The sequence below is a fragment of the Vulpes lagopus genome, chromosome 3 (assembly GCF_018345385.1).
Source record: "Vulpes lagopus strain Blue_001 chromosome 3, ASM1834538v1, whole genome shotgun sequence".
NCBI lineage: Eukaryota > Metazoa > Chordata > Mammalia > Carnivora > Canidae > Vulpes > Vulpes lagopus.
The window spans coordinates 143,746,669-143,768,272 of NC_054826.1; the positions used below are offsets into that span (position 1 = coordinate 143,746,669).

Below are 21,604 nucleotides of genomic sequence, written 5' to 3' on the forward strand. Positions count from 1 at the left end.
TGGTTCAGTTACTATAACAGTTTATAGCCTCAAGCAATGGTTCTCAATCAGGGTGATTTTGCCACCATGTCTACCCCCATTTCCTAAGTCTCCCCTGGATATCTGGCTATGTCCTACATTTTGTTTGTCAAAACTGGGGGAGGACATTACTGCCATCAAGTGGGATGCTACTAAACATCAGACACCTTGGCCTAAAGGTGAGAATAAAATAACACATATGTACACATTCACATGTGTATACAATGAAACTGAACTCAACCTAATTAATGTTTCCTATCTAGTATAAAGGTTTACATTGAAAAACTCTGCTATAAGTTACAAAACTAAAATTGAAATAGGAACTTAGTACCATAAATCTTTAAACTTAGGAAGCAAAAATATCTGAAGACTTTAGTAAGATCCAAATTTTTCCCTATATAAAGATTTTTAAGGAATTACACTTACGAGAGGCATGGCAGCGATGAAGTTGAATAAGTATCTCTTGAAATCTTTCCTGCTACGACCAATGATACCACTGCAAACCACCACATGCAATGCATTAGTTGCAAAAGAAGCAATATTTAACACTAAGAACACCTGTAAAGCTCTAAAATTACTCTTGGAAGTTTTTATTGACTCAAAAGAATCAATAAAAAAAAAAAAAGATGCTGAAAAACATTTTCTTGCAAAAACATGTTTCCAATTTTTGAAATTTGATCATTTTAAATAGGCTTCTTTAAAATCACTCTATAAACGGCAAAATTAAATAACAATGATTTCCTGGGACGCCTGGGTGGCTCAGTGGTTGAGCATCTGCCCTTGGCTCAGGGCATAATCCTAGAGTCCCGGGATCGAGTCCCACATCAGGCTTCCTGCATGGACCTGCTTCTCCCTTTGTCTATGTCTCTGCCTCTCTCTCCGTGTCTCTCATGAATAAATAAATAAAATCTTTAACAACAACAACCAAAAAAAACCAATGATTTCCTTAGTTCTTTCCTTCATAAAAATTGTAATTTTAAAAAAAGGCATATGCTGCCACAAAAGGGGTTTAGATGGGGAAACAAGTTGAGCCAGCAATGGGTTATTATGGATGAAATAAACTAGTATTTGTTTTTAAATATTTAAATATCCTGATTCTCATTTGTATGAATTAATGGCAGAGATAACCTAATGAGATCAGATCAGCAAACTCTCACTGTAAAAAGTCAAGAGTAAATATTTTAAGATTTTGTGGGCCACAAGGTAAGGTATCTGTTTCAATTAGTTCTGCTACTGCAGAGCAAAAACAGGCAAGAATGGGACTGGCTGCATCCTAATAAAAATTTCCAAAACAGATGGCAGTGGGATGTGACCAGTGGAACCTTGTTTGCTGACCCTGGCAAACAAGAGACAGAGAATAGACTGGCAGGGTTTCTCAGAGCCTCAGAATGGTTTTGTAGAGGCTTCAGATCTTTTAACACACTACAACTAGACCAAATCCTCTTTTATGTTTTTAATTTATTTTACATATTTATCTGTTCTAAAAATATCAAGAACTTATTTGATCACACATTCTTTTTTCAAATAATGTTTATTAATATTCCTCAATATAAGTAAAATATATTTTGAAAAACACTGTGCTAAATTATTTAAACCTAGCTCCACATATAAAAAAAAAAAGCGTATGTGATACAGAAATAATTTTATTTTTGTGAGAGAGTAGGTAAATAATGCCAAGTAATGTTAATTGGTCTTTTAGAGCAAAAAAGTTTCATGGTAAAATAAATTTGAGAAAACTTGAGTTACACAAAGCTAACAAACGTCTTTATCAAAGACCTTCTCAAAGCTCTTAACATAAAACATGTGCATTAAGATGCTCTGAGAGGGCTTTGTAGCTGTCATAGCTGGCATTCCATAGAACATACTTTGGGAAATGTTACTTTAGATTGACAGAACAATTAACAGTCCAATTTTGATAGAAGTGCTAAACAATTTTTTGTTTTTTAATTTAAGTTGAACTAGGGCAGCCCTGGTGGCTTAGCAGTTTAGCGCCTCCTTCAGCCCAGGGTGTGATCCTGGAGACCCAGGATCAAGTCACACATCGGGCTCCCCGCATGGAGCCTGCTCTCCCTCTGCCTGTCTCTCTCTCTCTCTCTCTCTCTGTGTGTGTGTGTCTCTCATGAATAAATAAAATCTTTAAAAAATAATAATAATTTAAGTTGAACTAGAAAAAGCTAAAATAGAACCACATAAAAATGTTGTTTCTAGAAATAAGAATATTAAAAACAAGAGCAATTTAGACAGTACAAAAGTTTAGAGGTTTATTTTAAAATTGTTTGAACCAAACTTTACATAAAACCAAAGTGCTTTAGTGCATCCAAGCTGTGAAACACACAAGATTATAAAACTTGGTAAAGCACATGCTATCATTCAGCAATGGTTACCATTGGAGTAGCAGCTATAAATTTAAAAAATGGTTTCTTGAATAAAGCCTTATTTCTGCTTATTATTCCGCTGAAAAAGAAAAATAATAATAAAAAGTAGTTTTACAGCTTACATAATATTACCTCCAAAACATGCAAGGATCTTCATAAAAGATAACTTGGTGATTATAAAATGCTGCTTACAATCAAATGGGTGAAAATAAAATATATTTTTATAATTTTACATTATATAAGCAACAAGATATGAAGGAATCTTCTCCATATCATGAAATTCCCATTTTCTAGCTTAAAGAAGGAGTCTCTGTCCTATTAAAATTTGCCCATATTCCAAACTCTTTAGTAGCCAATGCTAACAAGCCTTTTTAAAAATGTAAAGGATATTAAAATGTACATTAAGGACCATAATGAGTCTCTTTCAGACTTTTTTTTTTTTTTAGCAGAAATACATGTATCTAAACCTCTTTGGAAGAAACAAAAAGGAATAAACAGAAAAACTAATTTATAATGTAGCTTTAGTAGCAAGTTAGAGCAATGTGTTATTTTTCAAATAAAACTGTTTCATATTATGAATTCACAATGTTTAAAAATGTTAAATTTAACCAAATATCATAGATCTTATACATAGAAGCTCAAAAATATTTATCAAGGAGAAAGTTAACAATTTACTTTAAAATTACTCTTTCACAATTGATGAGTATGGGTTAAGAGTATAAGGAAGTTCCTTGTATTGTTCTTGCAACTTTTCTGTAAGTTTAAATAGTATCAAAATAATATGTTTTTTAGAAACTCTTAGGGGTTTTTCACTTTTTTTTCCATCTCATATCTAAATTTTTAAAATGAGTACCCAAATTGATTACTAGCTGGCTCATGTTAGATAACTTTCTTCTTGTCTATCATCACCAGTTAATGTACAATCTACTCTCTGCAATGCATTTTATTCAGGGCATTAAGTATGTGAGAAAATTAAAATTAGCATCTATTCAACTAAAGTTGGAAATCCCTAGTTTATAAGAGCAAATATTATTCTTTCGGATTACAAAAACAAGAAATCATAAAATGTAAATAAAAGGAAAAAAACTTTAAAAAAAAAACTACTCTACTATACAAAGTTGTGCAAGGTTCTTTATATTTAATATGTGACTTCTACACAGATAGCTAATATGATGCTTATAATGAATATAAGCTGTATATTTTTGCTATAGGTATTTAACAATGCTATAGTTGGAAAGCCTGTATTTTTATTAACAAATATGGCATTTAGATAATAAAGTCATCAAAGGAAAAAATATCAAATTCTATAAGCATGTAAAAGGGCATAAATGTCTTTTCTACATTATACAAAGGATAATTACTTATGTACACAGCTCATATAAACAGAACTTAGCAATAAAATTGATCCTTCAAAGTTGATATGCTAGCAGCAACAAGTAAACACTTCAATTGTGTTTATGACAAACTTCTTTGAATTTGTTAGAAGATTCCTCACTAGGGCACACACACAAAAATAACCAGACTCTCTATACAAACACCATTCAAGGAGACCAGACTATCAATAAGCCCTCAACTTATAGCAAGTTTTTTAGCCCTTCACTTTTAAAGATGAGTGGACAGGCAAGAATGAAAACTGAGGAAAGCCTCTCACATGATCAACAAAAATCAGAACTGAGGACCAAGAAGAAACAGAAAATGCAGGAAGTTTAAAAAAAAAAAAAGTCACACGCTTGAAAGAATGATTGCTCTAAAATGAACATTCATACAAAAAATAACTATTGAAAATACAATGATAAATACAAATTCATTGGATAAAGTAAAAAAAAAAATTTCCCAAAAAATAAAATGTTAGAGATTAAACAGTAGAGAAATTAAGAGATAAATCAGATGATCAGTCTAGGGTTCCAACACTCAAGTAATAATGATTCCAGAAAAATACAGGAAAAAAATGGAGAGGGAGAATTTTTTTAAAAGCACAAGAAAGTTTCTCAGAATGCAGAATGAGTTTCTCAATTGAAAAGAGCCCACCTAATGTCCAGAACAATGAAAAAAAAAAAAATTCACAGTGACATTCAGTAAATTCCTAAACACCAGCAATACATCAACAATTTTAAAAAATGATCATAAGAGCTTCCACTGGGGAGTAAAAACAGATCCACTGCTAAGGAAGGACAAGTAGCACAGCAATGGGCCTCCACACCATATGTGGCAGCTAGACCAGCAGTGTTTAACCATGGCTGCACATTAGAATCACCACAGATGCTTCCAAAACTAATTATGAATTGAATCAGAATCTCTAGGGGTAGGCCCAGGTATTAATTGTTCTCAAAATTCCCCAGATGATTCTAATCATCCTGCAACCAAGGCTGAGAACTGCTGAGCTCTACAGAAGAGGGTGATACTTTCAAAATTCTAATAAAAAATGATTTCCAAGTTGGAATGTATAAATATAGCTAAACTGGCAATCAAGTTTAAGAGGAGAAGAAAGACTTATTTATCAGATCTACAAGGTCTCAAAAATTTATTTCCCTAGTGCCCCTTCTCAAAAAAAGTCTGCACATGCCAAAATGAGAAAGTAAACTAAGGAAGAATTCAAAAGACTCAGAAAACCAGTTATTTAATGCAGAAGAGAAAGATCTAAAAAGTTTCCAAGGTCGGGACGCCTGGGTGGCTCAGCAGTTGAGCATCTGCCTTTGGCTCAGGGCATGACCCTGGAGTCCCAGGATTGAGTTCCGCATCGGGCTCCCTGTATGGAGCCTGCTTCTCCCTCTGCCTCTGCCTCTGCCTCTCTCTCTCTGTCTCTCATGAATAAATAAATAAAATCTTAAAAAAAAAAAGTTCCCAAGATCATAATTAAAACAAATTCAAACAGGACTGCTCTTTAGTGAGCTTAAAGTACAATCAATATTGATTAGGGTTAGAAGAGAAAAAACTAACAAGAGGTATAGGGTGGGGTGGTAATAGACAAAAATCAAAAGATCGTCTGGTGTGTATGACCATATTACAATATTGAAAAGATTTTACAAAGTGTTGTCAATAAGCTTGAGCTGAATTAGTAAGAAGGAGGCAAAAAACTAAGGCACACAAACAAAAACCCGTAATTTTTAAATGCCAGGGGGAGAAAAAAGTTGTGTATATCAAAGAAACTACCAAAGTACAGTATGTGGCTCAGCTCCTAAGTAGGCAAAAAATGTAAACAATAAATTCTGACTTAACAACAACAAAAAAATGCAGTAAAACAACCTAAGGATGGGCACAGGCATGGGTAAGAGTGTAAAAGAGCTAATTTCCATCTTTCAAAGCAGGAAATAAATGCATGCTCTTTAAAACTGAAAAATCTAGGACAATAATACAAGTTACACTGAAATGCAGAGGTAGAGATGAACAGTAAAAGGAAAACAACGGACTCTGGGAATGGCAGTTACAAGTGGAAAAATGGAAGAGAGAACTGATATGTTTGTGATTAAGACCAGTAAAACTATTTAACATTAAGCTATGTTCAAGTATTCCTTTTTAAGCTGTTTTGTATTAACTTTGATTAGGAGAAAAGGGCAGGGTACGACTACAGGTTTCAAGGAGACCTGTGTTGAATACAAGAACCTACACGATTACACATGTTCCGAGGCACTTGGCTTTAATTCTATGCAAGTAACTTTTTCTCTTCTCCTAGAGAGATGAATCAGAAAACATGTGCATAAAGCATTCTTCCTCATCCTACAAATACTGAGAAGCAAACCAAAAATATGAGGGGAAAAAAAACAACTTAATTCAAAATTAGACAGCCTTCATTCAAAAATTTTAAGTACTGCATTCAGAAAGTTATTATTTTAAGAAATTTTCTGATAAAATACTGCATACCAGGAAACAGAATTCCAAGAAAAATGTTTTACTCTGACATTCAATTTCGTATCACAAGGAATAAAATCTTTTAATAGATAAATGTTAACATCCCAACTGTTACTGTAAGTTTTTAAATTCAAAATTATCATAGTGAAATAATATGTACAAAGACTATAATGAAAAAACATATAAAGCACTAACTTCAGAAATTGAAGGAAATGTCAACAAATTGTTTTTGTGCTTATAATAAACATTCTCAAAATGATTCTCTGAAATTCTTTGGTATTATTTTCCTCCAAATTACCTCATTAATTTCAGACATCCAACTTGGTGACTTTTTTAAACTCCCACTACATTTTTTATACTGCATTTTAATTTGTTTCCTTGTTCCTAACCCTCTATAAACTCTCAGCTCTGCAGGGCTTGGCACAGGGTCTCCCCTGTTCACCAGTATATCCCTATCACAGAGTCGCATGGTACCTGGCACATGGGAGACACTCAATAAATATCTCTTTTTAAGTAAATGAACTAACACATACTTTGACTTAAGTATTTATACCTAATGAGTATCTATGTCTTGTTTAAGATAATGTTAAATATGAGACAAATGAGTATTTTATACATACAGGAGGAAGGTGAATAGAAAAGTACCTTTCAATGAGTGTACCATTTTGAATCATCCAAACATCACAATATGTTCGAGACACCAGCATAACAGCAATAAGTACCAAGTAACCTGTCTAAAATAAACCAGGTATAGTAAAATAAATGCATTTTTAAAAGTTAAAAGAAACATTACCTTGGTAAAGGTTTTTTATTTCTAAATTCAAATCTTTATTCTAGTTTTAACACAGTGGCTGACATTTTACCTATATGCGATTTTTAAATATAGTTTTAAAAGAATTTAAAAATATAATAAAAATTTAAAAAGCCTTACACAGCATTTGATCTAACTTTGTCATCCAGAATTCAAAAGTGAATCCCAGGCAGCTCAAATGACTTGCCTTCATACAATTAGCAGAAGCTAGCAGTGTAACTTACATTACCTGAATCACAGTGTATTGTGGTTGTCTTATATTTTTAATATGTAAGTCTAATAAAAAAATCATAGTAACTATTAATGTACAGTTAAGCAAATACTGAAGGTTAAAATTGTGCCTAATGGGATAAATTTGATTCAATTGTTGGAAAAATCTCTACTAATTCCCCTGCCCTCAATTTAGTGATTAAGGCAAGATTTACACACAAAAAAATAAGAAAACAGCATAGTAAATAAGTAAATAATTTGCATCACTTCATGTAATAAGTGACAGGACAGAAAGACCTAGGGGTTGGCAAAAGAGGGTTCTGATGTTAGGAATACATTAAACAGACCAACTAAAATAAAGAAGAGGATGAGAATTGAGTAAAAAAAGATACGGGATTTAATGGGAAATAGAAAATAGATAATAGATTGAAGTCATACAAATAACAAAGTGGATACCCAGCAGAATTTAGCAATATTAAACTACTGCAAGTCTCTAGGTAAAACAAAATGTTAAAATGTGTCATTTTGAGAACATTACTTAAGCAATGCTGTGGAAGATGGGATTACCCAGGGGAAAGATGAAAGGCCCAGTCAGGAGTCCCTTCTCTCTTTGTGAGATGAGAACCGACCCTCCAACTTCCAACACAACACAGTCAAAGCTGACCCTACTTAAATCTCTAAATCGGAATAATAATGACAGTAATATAGAAGCTAAAGTCAGAGAGGAGGGCATATGACAGCAGGGTCATTTGCTGGATAATATATTTAAAGTCAAAGTTATGGTGCTGAGTGGCAACTGCAACTATAACTTACGTAATTTTTGCAAAACATTGCTTTTAAAAAAGGTGAAGGTACTAGAAATACAGCACTTCAGGTGCAGATAAGGCAGAGAGAGTCATAAACACAGAATAATAAAGCCATAAGAAAAGACAATGTCAAAAAAGGCCTGTGTAACTGAGCAGTGATAGCGGCTACTCCAACATTTGCCAGAAAGCAAAGATACCATCTTCTTATCCTATCCATCATCTGAAAGTTAGGTATTCAGTTGGCAACAGATTTTAATAAACACTACCTGTAGATATCACTTAACAGTAATGCTAACTTTTAATTCCAATCTTAAATACAGTCTCAAACCTAAATCATTTGACGTATAAGGTAACACTAGAAAAAGATCCTTTATTTTTTTCCTTCATTTTCTGTTCTGGGCTTAATTTTTCCTTGAAATAAGTACAATCTTTATTTGTCTCACTTTAGCAAAATCTGGCCAACTTTGATTCCTGAAATCAGGAATCGCCTTTCTACAAAGGATGCCCTGAGAATCACTACCACTCCCAGAATTAATGGGTTTGTAGAATGTATCAGAAACTAAAGATTTGCACTGATTTAGGCAGTCCCTCACCTCATGATAAGTATGGCTTCCATATATTCATAAGTGGTATTATCATTTCTCTATTTCCTAAATCAGTTAGTCTCTCTATCTCTACCTCTTCTGTGATTTCTACAAGAGTTTATTTTACTTACATGAACTGGGGTTAAACCTGGATTTTTATATTTCTCAAAGATTGCATGTAAAATAACTCTGTGGCATAGCGAGGCCTAGAGAAAGCTGGGAGGCTGGCCAAGTTAGGCCCTGGTATCTCCCTTACTAACTCCCAGAGATCTATCCAATGTCTCACATTCATTTTACACTCAGAAAACCCTTACTAAAAGGTCAAATGATCCCTGAACTGTTAACTGATTAAGAGGGGAAAATAAGAATTCTTTAAATAAATTCTTTAAATAAGAATTCTTCAATCAGGTGGGTTGTAGAATGAGAAAACTTCACCAAGAAGATAATGAGCAACAAGCTATTTTTTTATTAGTATCTGTCTTTGTTGGGGGAATGGGGCACAGATATGAGGTCATGAAAGCACAAGAGCACAGAGCCTGACTACAAAATAGCTAAGACTCTTCTAAGCAGATGATAGTCAAAGAAAGGTCAAAGTCAGGTTGTGACTTACCCTACAAGAAAAAAGAAGTCAAATGTGTTTTTACTAAGGTTTTAGAAAAAAGACTATTAAGAAAATGAGAAGAGGCAAAAGGACCATTTAAGAGATTATGATAATCCAGATAAGAAAGATATATATAGTGAGATCAACAGGAATGGAAAGGAAGACTAATTTAAAATAAACTCAAGGAAAAAACATTCAAAAATAAGGAAGGGAGCAGATTTAAAAAGTCTCAGTGTGATCTCAATTTTATTAAAATATGTGCTAGACACCAAAATACTGATAGAAGTTCTGAGTGAAAGGCTAAGAAGCACCAAAAAGGAAAAAAAAAATCTATTCGCATTTTCTAATTTTTCTTCAAGGAAACACGTATTATCTCTATCTTACTAGGGGAAAAAACATTATTAAATTATGTCTTAGAGATTTATAAGGGTGGAAATCCACTAGCCATGATGCAGAAGTGAGGGAAAAAGAGAGCAAGTCCAGTGTAATGGAGGAATGTGTATTCTCGTTGGGGATTACATGCTTTTTTTATTAATAGATTATAAGGCTAATGCTGCTTAAAATTTTAACAATGGAAAACATTACGTTTCAAGAAGATAAATTTGGTGGAGAAGATAAAAAAGGGGGAGCTTCTTTGAAGAGAGACTAACACTACAATATCCACATTAAGAATGTCTAGAATGAAAAATGACCCAATACCAGTGACTGAAAGGATGAAGTATAGGGAAGAGAAAGAGACAAGATGATAATATTTCTAGTTATACAAAAGGTGATTAAAGATGGAGAACACAGCATTACCTCATTTTTTAATCATTAAAAATACTTCTCAGATGATGATAAAGATAATCTTGATAAAAGAACAAAGAAAAGGATAATAAAACTTTATTCCTATCAGTTCACTTCCTGAAAATACGGGAAAAATTCATGTATTTTTGGGCATCTCAAAAACATACTTAATCAATGGGATGCCTAGGTGGCTCAGTGGTTGAGTGTCTGCCTTCAGTTCAGGGAATGATCCTAGAGTCCCAGGACTGAGTCCCACATCGGGCTCCCTACATGGAGCCTGCTTCTCCTCCCTCTGCCTATGTCTCTGTCTCTCTGTGTCTCTGGTGAATAAATAAAATCTTTAAAAAACAAACAAAAAACATATTTAATCAAATATGAAAGAACAACCTTCAAACATATTCCATATCAATGTGACTTATGAACATCTCAATGTAATAAAAAAGTTCGTCTTTCAAAATTTAATCTTGTTTTTATTGACAGAATTTAGCTATATTAAAACAAACATTTAGGGTAACTGCACTGAAGTACTCTAGTATTTCACACAAAATATAATGAAATACTACTTCAAAAACAAGAGAAAATAATTCAAAAACTGGCACCAAACAACAAAGGTACTTGCTATGATAATAGATCATTTAAAGAAAAAAAATTTAGTAGTCTTCATTACCTACACAGAAAATATTTGACCTATAGTATAGTATATAATTTTATTGTTATGATATCATGTAACCTTAATAGTTAAACACTTAACATTGTAATTTAAGACTTACCTCCTTACAAAATGTTCTAGGGACCATGATTTTCAGAATTCGTGTGAGTCTTAAAAAAAACACCTTGTCCACCACAGCTCGCTCTTTTTTCCCCTCTTTCTATATTAAAAAAAAAAAAAAATTAAGATATTTATAACAAGTAAGATTAAGGAACCACATTTCATCTAAGTCAACAGTAACAATTATTAAAATGGATATTGCATTTAGAGAGTGCAAACATGCATTGTTCTTCAAACATGCTTTCAAGAAAGTAAGATGTTATCAAAAACTAAATAAGGAAGTAAGAAGTTCTGGGCCACATGAATATCTGGGAGAATACTGTAAGCAGAAGAAACAGCAAGTACAAAATGCCAAGGTGAAAGCTCATGTAATTGCTTTAGGAGCAACGAAATGGACAATCTGGCTAGAACTATAAGCAAGATAGAGTAGCAAAAGATGAGACCAGAGAGACAGCTAAGAAATGGTCAAGTACTTACTGACTCTTTATTACATACCACTTCCTGATTAACAGCAGAATGTTTTTAAAATCCTGAACAGTAATTTTCCTGATATTAATTACTGGAAAGATTTAGATTCCTAGGTTTAACACTTAGCATTTCCAATATGCAATCTACCAATTCACTTTCTCTTCCTCATCAACTTAAAGACCAACAAGGGTTTTTTATTCCTACAGCTCACATTCTAAGCAGGAGAAATATAAAAATAAACCAATAAATTGTTACAGATACACTAGGCAGGACCCTGAAAAAAAGACTGATTCAGACAGGATAACAAGCAAGAGCTCTTTGGGGAGGTGACATTTAAGCTGAGACATAAATAAAGTGAAGCCATGTGGTAACTTTGGGGAAGGAAAGTAGTCAAGCACAGGGAACATCAAGCACAAAAACCAAGTGTTGAGAATAAAATCAGTGCACACACTGAAGAGCCAGACAGACTGCTAAATCAAAGAGAAAAATGAGAGACACTGAAGAGATTGACAGGGTCTATAAAAGACCTCTGAAACCATAGTAAGGATTTAGAGTTTATCTAGTCAGTGTAGCACAAAATCACTGAAGTTTCTTCAGTAATTAATCTTATCACTCTCGGATGTTTCTTCATTTTGAAGGAACAGGAAAAAGTGAGATGAATTGGGTATGGTAGAGACTATTTACTTTACTACACCTGAAGTGTTTGGAAGATCACACAGGAGAAACTTCTTGCAACAGGCAACACACAGGAGGATCAGATCCTCCTACCTAGCCCCCTCCCCCAACTCCCAGGATCACTGTTCACTTATTTCTTAACTCTTAATAAATACCCAGGGTATAGTAAAGTCTATAATTAGATGAGCTTTACTGTAAATATGTTTTATCTAAGTTGAGGAACCTGAAATAGTTTGTGTACTGAATTGAATGAGAATAAGAATAAGCTACCATCTATATGTCAGACATTGTGCTAAGTGCTTTATATTTATATAATCCTAACAAGTACTGAGTGCATTACAGAATCATAGACCAAGAAAGGAGATCTGAATGCACTGTGTTTGTAGAGTTAGATCAGAAAGACTAAGATGGATAAGGTCCAGCCTACCCTGTACCTGAAACAGAGTTCGGGTCTTTCAAACCTTATGAAGGTTGCAAATCTCATGCTACTGAATTAGAAGCCCAGGCTACTTCGTTCACATACGCATGTGCTCATTCATTCATTCAATAAATATTCACTCAGTCCCAGGCACTGTTCAGAATGATGGGAACACATCAGTAAATAAAACAGACCAAAACACTACTCACAGTCTATTACTTTAGCTAGTCTATTCTCAAGCCAAATCCTATCACTTCAACAGAAATCTCCCCTTTATTTCCCCCAAACTGAGAAAACATAGGAAGAAAAGAATAAAGACAAAGCAATAGATACCAACTACCTTTTAAAAAAAGAAAGGGCAGCCAGGGTGGCTCAGTGGTTTAGTGCCGCCTTCCACCCAGGGCCTGTTCCTGGAGATCTGGGATCGAGTCCCATGTCAGGCTCCCTGCATGGAGCCTGCTTCTCCCTCTGCCTGTGTCTCTGCCTCTCTCTCTCTCTCTTTCTCTCTCTCTTTCTCTCTCTCTCTCTGTCTCTCATAAATAAACAAAAAAATCTTTTAAAAAAATTTAAAAAAGAAAGTTAAACTTCTACTCTCAAGTTTTTCCTCTTACCACTGCCTCCCTACCTCACCCCACTGCACGTGGAGTTAACACCCTTAAATAGAGTAATAATATAATGGCCATCTTCTGACTTAAATAGAGGATTACCTATTTCTAGCTTCTAGCTGCTTTCAAGAAATGATCTAAAAAAAAAAGCGAGGAAGGTTTTAAAAAAAGATGTAAGAAAGTCACATTGAAGCACCTTAAAATATTAATTCCTCTTTTATTTCTGTTCCTACTGTCATCACTTCTAAATCATAAGCCACCTGTAAGCCTGACTTGATTTCCATTACATTTCAAGCCATGAAAGAATTGCATATATATTTCCTAAAGTCATCACAGCATGTTCTGCAAAGAAACACCTAGACTAAACAACTAGGTGGTTCGGAAAGGCTGAAATACCATGATGCTCTACCATTCTTGGCACATAATAAAATTCATACCTGGAACCAATCTAAAGGAGAGAGTACCTACAGAGACAGTACATTTCATAAACACTACTAGCTTCTTCTACGAATTCATTTTTAAATTCACAACTGACTTTTCCCCACCTCTGTACTTTCTAGTATTTCTTAAAAAATACAAAAAAAAAAATAATAAGGCAGCCTGGGTCGCTCAGCGGTTTAGCACCGCTTTCGGCCCAGGGTGTGATCCTGGAGACCTAGGATCAAGTCCCGCATCAGGCTTTCTGCATGGAGCCTGTTTCTCCCTCTGCCTCTGTCTCTGCCCCTCTCTCTCTCTCTCTCTCTGTGTCTCTCATGAATAAATAAATAAAATCTTAAAAATATATATATAAAAAATACTTTGAGGATATCAATTAAAAATGTAAATTATTGAAAAAGCAAACCAGTAGATAAAGACCATTTAAACAGTTAAAGAAATGATGCAACCAGAAAATAATGTACCGAACATTCAGGAGGCAACAAGGTCAAAGAGCAAAGTGAAGTTCCTATTGATGGGTCAATCAACTTAGAAAGGTGAGATGAACTAGAATGGACTGAAATAGACATCTGAAACAACAAGCAAAATAAAAGGCCATATAGCACTGACAAGAGTATAAGCATTCCTGTATATTACTGGACAAAGTACAAATTGATACAGCTACTGTGTACCATCTATCAAAATGTAAAATGTACACAGACTGTAAAATGTAAAATAACTCAGCAAATTTACTTTTAGGAACTTATTGTGCTGATATTCTTGCACATATGCTTAAATAAATGAAGAACATTTGCACACTGTTTATATTATAAAATCAAAAACCTAAATGTGCATCAATGAGATTATATAAACTATATGATATTTATGCAATGAAAATTCTACCCAATTATAAAAAAGGAAGCAGCTATTTATACAAAATCCTACAGAACAGTTAAATTCTCTAGATCTACAGCTATCAAATGTACATTAACAGAGGATCTAAAAATATGCTGAAGAAAAAGAATGGTATATACCATGTATCATAAAATCATAAACTTTTTTAATATGCAAAATAATTCTACCTATATTGTTTATGAAGATATACATACATACACAAACCCTACTGGTATAAAATATGCATGGGAATACTAAATTTCCCATCTGAGTTTACAGTTCTCTAGAAATCCACCACTGACCTAATAAAAGCACCAATGTTTACCTTTATATATTTTAAATTTTATATCATGTATACTGCCATCAAAATTAAATAAGTATTTTTAAATCAAGTCAACTATTTCTTTATACTGCTAACTCTACTAAATTTTCCTCCTTCCTAAATTTCATGTCTTGTGAAAACCGTACCATCTCAGCAAAATTATAAAAAATGTCAATGAAAAAAATTCCCTTAACTGCTTTCCTTTGTAAATAACATTCACTATAGAAAAATTAGAAAATTCTGATGAGCAAAAATAAGGAGCCTATACTACCATTTAGAGGTATCAACTATTAATATTTTGACATATCCTACCAGTCTTCATTTTAGCACATATGTGTATATGTGTGTTCACTTCTTATAAATTTTACAAATGTGGTATAAGTATGCATACTATATTTAACCCTTTTGTCAAAAAATTCATGTAACCTAAAGTTATATTGCTCACACTATACAATGAGCAAATAAGTATATGCTAAAAAAAAAAAAAGTTGTACAAAAAACCGAATTAAAAAAAATCAGTGAATGAATTTAGTTGTACTGACAAGTTTTAATGATGTCCTAGAACTTGGAAGATATGATATGCAGATGGTGGATATAACTAAGATAATTAAGATTTGATTATTCAGATATAATTTAGACATGAGAGATTATGAAGATGGAGATATGCCAGACAATTGAGATAAGCATACCTTGTCCCATTTTTCAAAGCGAGAGAAAAAGATCATAGAAACCAAAGAACAGCAATTTTGATATCAATCTTCAGGATATTCGGAGAACAGACATTATATGGAGGACTTGGGAAAATTTAAGAGATACTAAACACTAGAAGCCAGCATGAGTTTCCTAGGAATAAGTCATGCCTAACTCTTCCCATTTTCTTCTTTTTTAAGGACATTATACTAGTATACTAACTGACATGTATATTGTAAGTTCCATAAGGGTAGGGACTTTCATTTACATCTGCTACACACCCAGGGCAAAGACCAATTACGAGGCATATATGAAGGCCTCAATCAATATTTGTTGAGAGACTGACCTAATAAAAGCATTAATAGATTATTCAAGGAATTTCACATTTCTTATAAAATTACTGTGGCCCTTAATAAAGAAGTATGAACCAGATTTTGCTATAGTTGGATGTAATTATAGCCAAATAAACCATAACCAAAAATAAGCAAACAAAGATTAAGAGATGCCAGAGTAAATTTCCTTGGTCTTTACATAGTCAATACTATCAGCAATTGTGAAGAAGAAAGAGAAGGCCAATTTAAATTATGGATAATGTCTTCTACCTACCATACTAGAAGTCAGAATTACATTCAAAATTACACTAACAGGACAGACATACTACAGTATAGACTAATAATATTAATCCAATAAGCTGCCATATATAGGAATAAATTAATATTTAAAAGAAATCAACTGAGTTACCAGGTGACCCAGCAATTCCACTCCTAGGTATATACCCAAAATAAACAAAAACACAGGTTGACACAAAACCTGCACATGAATGTTCATAGCAGCATTATTCATAATAGCCTAAATATGAAAACAACCTAAGTTTCCCTCAACTTGGTAAATGGATAAATAAAATGTAAATCTATACAAAGGACTATTATTTGGCAATATATAGGAATGAAATACTGATACACATAACAAAACAAATAAACCTCCAAAACGTCATGCTAAGTGAAAAGAAGCCAGTCACAAAAGAGCACATACTACATGATTATAATATGTCTGATATAGGCAAATCATAAAAACAGAAAGCAGATTAATGGTTTTTAGGGGCTAGGAAAAGAGGGTAATCAGGAGTGATTATTAGTGGTAATGGAATTTCTCTTTGGGGAGATAAAAAGTTTAAATTAGTTAGCCATACAACTTTGTGAATATACTAAAACCATTGAATTATATCCTTAAATGGATAAATTATATGGTCTTTGAATTCTATCTCAATAAAGCAGTTATTAAAAAAGAAAAAAGAAATCAACTGATGAATGCAGATGTATGGAATCTGTCAACAAAGTTGTTCATCAGAAAGATACCTGAAGATTATAATTTATCATAATTCAACTCAATGTAAACAGCAGTTAGGGCTAAAGAAGTAAAAATAATTTTAGGCTGAATTTCAGCAATACAGCTTTCATAACTAGATATGTAATAGTGCCAATGTATTCCACACTAGTCATAGAACTATGTTGTAGTCTAAAAATAACGGCTAGACAAACTAACCAGTATAGGTCCAAAAGAATGTATACAGAATTGAAAAAGGATTGGAAACCATGACAAGTTAAGAAACACTTGAAGGAATGAGGGGTTGGGAAAAAAAGACTTCGAAGATACAACTATCTTCAAACAGTATGAGTCCATTAGAGAAAATAGAGCAGGCCTGTCCTGAGTGGCTAGGAAAGACAAAATACAATCAATCACTAAGAGAGCAGAGGGAAAGATTAATCTCATCGTGGGCTATAATTAATATAGCTTATCAAATGAATAGATTGCTTATCAAATGAATAGATTCACATAAATACTAGAAGTCACTTATCAAGGAATCCTATGTCAAAAAGAATTGCTATAATACACAACAGAGTGAAGATAATAGTTAAGTTCCCTTCTAATTCTAAAATTATATGTACTGCTTATCAAATGAATAGATTTCACGTAAATACTAGAAGTCACTTATCAAGGAATCCTATGTCAAAAAGAATTGCTATAATATACAGCAGAGTGAAGATAATAGTTAAGTTCCCTTCTAATTCTAAAATTATATGTACTGCTTATCAAATGAATAGATTCACGTAAATACTAGAAATCCCTTATCAAGGAATCCTATGTCAAAAAGAATTGCTATTATTACAGCAGAGTGAAGATAATAGTTAAGTTCCCTTCTAATTCTAAAATTATATGATTTTATCCTAATTCAAAATTATGTAACAAGGGATGTCTGAAGGACTCAATAGGTTGAGCCTCCAACTCTTGGTTTCAGCTCAGGTCATGATTCCATGGGTCTGGGATTGATCCCCAAGTGGGTCTCTGCACTCACTAGGTAAGTGTACTTTAAGATTCTCTTCCTCTGGGTAGCCCGGGTGGCTCAGCGGTTTAGCCAGGATCGAGTCCCACGCTGGGCTCCCTGCATGGAGTCTGCTTCTCCTTCTGCCTGTGTCTCTGCCTTCCTCTCTCAATCTGTGTCTCTCATGAATAAATAAATAAAATCTTTAAAAAAAAAAATAGATTGTCTCCCTCTGCCCCTGCTTGCTCGTGGGTTCTCTTTCTCTCTCTCTAAAATAAATAAATAAATCTTCAAAATTATGTAACAAAATAAATACATACGAAATCCCAAAGAGTAGATTAGTTAAAACTTTACCTCATTGTTCTGTAATGGTGGTTTTCCATTTTTCTTACTGCAGAGAAAAAGAAAAGAGAGCTTTATTTGCAAACTGTTCCCATCATAAAAGTTACTTTAAGATATCAGAAGAATATACTAAATTCTCCCCAAAAAATAGTTCCTTCTTTTTCATATCACACAGAGACAGAATATATTAAATGTTTCAGTTGCCCCTTACTCAGTATTATTTATAGAAAGTACTCAATAAATATTAACTACTACTGTATCAAGCATTATATTAGTAATTTTTAATATACAAACACTCATTTTATAAATTTTCCCATGGAGATGTGGAGTCTATTTTGCTATCTTTGAAGCAAGGCTTGGCCATATGAACTGCTCCAGTCAATGGGATATTAGCAAGCTGATGCAAGCGAGGGCTTAAAAAATGTTTGTGCCTTGGGCCCTCCTCTCTCTTGCTGCTGAGAATCTTCTCCCAGCCATTTGAGCAATCCCTGGTTAATAGCCTAAAGGAGGAAAGACCTGTGTCATTAGACATTACAAATAAAAAACTGCCTACGTAAGGAAGTGATAGTTCATGCTACTCAAAGTGATTAATCAGGCAATTACACCTAGGTCTGACCACTAATCCTAAACAGTATCATAATCAGGCTTAGGTTCTTTTTATAACACACTACCATAGGACTCTATGCTTCTATACAACATTGATCACATTTTAAATCTCCAGACTGATTGACAGCTCCTCCCAATAAATCAGTTTTGTGAGATCTTGAGCTACCGCAGATTGGTCTCTCCAAAGTAGACCAGAAGTGGTAGTTGGGATACAAAATGTTTATAGGGGATTAATACCTATGAAAGGAAGGCAAGGAAAGCAAGTGTGGACAGAACTGAAACTGATGCAGGCCCAATAAAATTTCAATCAATCATGGGATGCCTGGGTGGCTCAGCGGTTGAGCATCTACCTTCAGCTCAGGGTGTGATCCTGGAGTTCCGGGATGGCACCCCACCTCGGGCTCCCTGCAGGGAGCCTGCTTGAGTCTTTGCCTCTCTCTCTATGTCTCTCATGAATAAATATAAAATCTTTTTAAAAAGTTTTTCAACCAATCAGGAAGGAAGCCCTGTAGCAAGTACTGTCCATCAGAGTGCTCTGTGAAGGGTTGAAACAGCCAGGTCTTTTTACCTTTATCTTGCTTGGTCTACAAATCCATGCTGCTCCAGGGAAGGCATGAACTCAGGCAAAGTGGCTCTACAACTAAGACAGACCCCAAGGTGTGGCCAGAATGGGTTACTTGGTCATCCAACTCCTTATAGCTGGACAGTAGGCCCTTCTTCAAAGGGGAATCTGGGTAGCACACCTTCATGTCTACTATTGGGGGCATATATCATTCAATCCTCTATGTTCAACACTTAGTTGAACTCCATCAATGTGTAGAATGAACACTTTCAATAATAAGATACCAGGTCACTGAAAAAGGCTAGAAAGCCAAACAACTACAATTCAGTAGATGCTCCCATTCTAAAAGTGCTTAGCTTTATTATTTTTTTCTATTTTCAATTGTATTACAGGATTGTTTATGTGTTTTAAAGTTTTTATAAGATTGCAAAGCTGTTTCAGAAAATGCCTTTATATATGTTCAGGCATGTACAGTTAATTATAACCCCCTTTTATAAGGCTTTCTAAATTCCTCCTTTCAAAGAATTCTTTAATGTTTTCTATCAATGTTCTCAATATTTAAAATATTAATGATATAAAGATATATAGATCATTAAGGATAAATTAGAACAGTATGCTAGAAACCTATATTGGGTAACATTTTTTCACTGGAAATGTCATGCTAAAAACTGGAGAGAAGTTAACTTACTTCCAAAACTATGATCTACTAGTAGGCAGATTCAATTCTAACAAATATTCAGTATTTTCCTTTTCTTGACTTTTATCCTATGAAACTAATAAAGGCTATAAAACAAAAGACATAGTCTACTCTTGTGTATTCCTTTTGGCTATGAAAAGATCAATTTATAAGCTAACTACATTAAAATAAAGGTATTCAACATGTTCAAAATATGCTGATTTGCACACTAATGGCAAGATTATCTGTAATATCTACAACAATCATTAATCATCAGTTGTCGTTACACTTGAGGATATAAAAAATTTCATTTAAAGATAATACAGATATTACATGTTAAATAAAATTTTTACAAAAATAGCTTTATTTTTCCAAACAAAAAATTTAGTAAGGGAAGTGTTATTGTTTTACATTTTGGAAAATCTCATTAATATCTGACTTAATACAAGAAGACTGGGTTCTCATATTAGAGTCTCCATTCTTGCTACCTATTGTGATAGAGATAGGTAGTTGTAAAAGAGGAGTATTTTCATAACTGTGGATATTCTTCCTGGATACTGTAATGTTACAGTGCAGTCTGGAAACGCTATCAATGAACTTTTGTACCTTATACAATAAAATCTATTGGTCTACATTATATTTACCCTTCCAATGGATCTTTTATCCATGCAAAATTTTGTAATATGCATTAGTCTTTTGGAAAATAATGATTCACTGAATTGTGTAGTAGACTTACCAAATGTAATATATTTTATTATGCAATATTTTTTAGAATTATATTTGTTAATACTGCCACCGATCTCATCAACAGTCTTAACCATTGGGAAGCTATCAAGCTCATGGTGGCAGAGACAAGTTTTCCAAATTCCAATAGTCACTTGAAAGCTTAAATTGTAACATTAGCAACAAACACTGCAGTTTTTCCTTGAAGGTACTATAAGAGAATGTCTGCAATATTCAAGGCCAAATAACTACAGTTATTTAGTCATTCTTTCAGGTAAAAATGATGTTCCCCCCAAAAAAGTGGCTAGTTTAGCTTAGAATTCAAACAACTACAGGTGTGTTCCCTCAGGATAACCTCTGCATTACGATATGCTGCAAGAAGTGCTTTGTGCCAACTTCTTTTTCTTTGGCAAACACATTAAAAAAAAAAAAGACAAGACCAATAACCAACTATTTATAAAAAGTATAGGAAGGATATATCCAAGAAATGGAAGGGTCAGGTTCACATATGAAAATCAATCCATAATTCATCTATATTAACAATCTAAAAAAAAATAACCATGATACCAATAGACATACAGAAAAGGCCTTTGATAAAATCCAACACCTATTAATCATAAAACTCTAATCAAACTAGGAATAAAGAGGAACTTCTTCAATCTGAAAGGGACATCAACAAAAACCTACAGCTATGGGGCGCCTGGGTGGTTCAGTTGGTTAAGAGACTGACTTCAGCTCAGGTACTGATCTCAGCGTCCTGGGATTGAGCTCCTCCCTGTCTGGCTCCCTGCTCAGCGGGAAGTCTGCTTCTCCTTCTGTCCTTCTGTCCCTCTGTCCCTCCCCCAACCCCTGCGTGCACACACGTGCTCCCTCTCAAATAAATAAATAATCTTTAAGAAAAAGAAAAAACCTACAGTTATCACCATATTTATAAGACTGAGTCTCCATTCCAGAATATGGCCAAGATGCCAATTCTCATGACTTCTATACAATATTGTTATTGGAAAACACAGTGCAAAAAGGTAAGAAAAGAAATAAAAGGTACATAGAATTGGAAGGAAGAAGTAAAACCATCTTTATTGC

The 21,604-nt window shown here is 33.8% G+C and overlaps 1 protein-coding gene across 2 annotated transcripts in view; it reads right to left on the reverse strand.

Moving 5' to 3' along the window:
* The window catches only part of ABCD3 (ATP binding cassette subfamily D member 3), a 73,995-nt gene that overhangs the window by 32,958 nt on the left and 19,433 nt on the right, over nucleotides 1-21,604 (reverse strand). The window contains exons 2-5 of one of the 2 annotated variants that reach the window (XM_041748122.1): nucleotides 17,967-18,003; nucleotides 10,808-10,906; nucleotides 6,885-6,973; nucleotides 2,403-2,472 (exon numbers count right to left, since the gene is read on the reverse strand). In XM_041748122.1, the coding sequence (XP_041604056.1) occupies nucleotides 2,403-2,472; nucleotides 6,885-6,973; nucleotides 10,808-10,906; nucleotides 17,967-18,003 (295 nt within the window). Of the gene's footprint in view, nucleotides 1-444; nucleotides 515-2,402; nucleotides 2,473-6,884; nucleotides 6,974-10,807; nucleotides 10,907-17,966; nucleotides 18,004-21,604 lie in introns of both variants that reach the window. The other variant, XM_041748121.1, reaches the window with a different exon arrangement.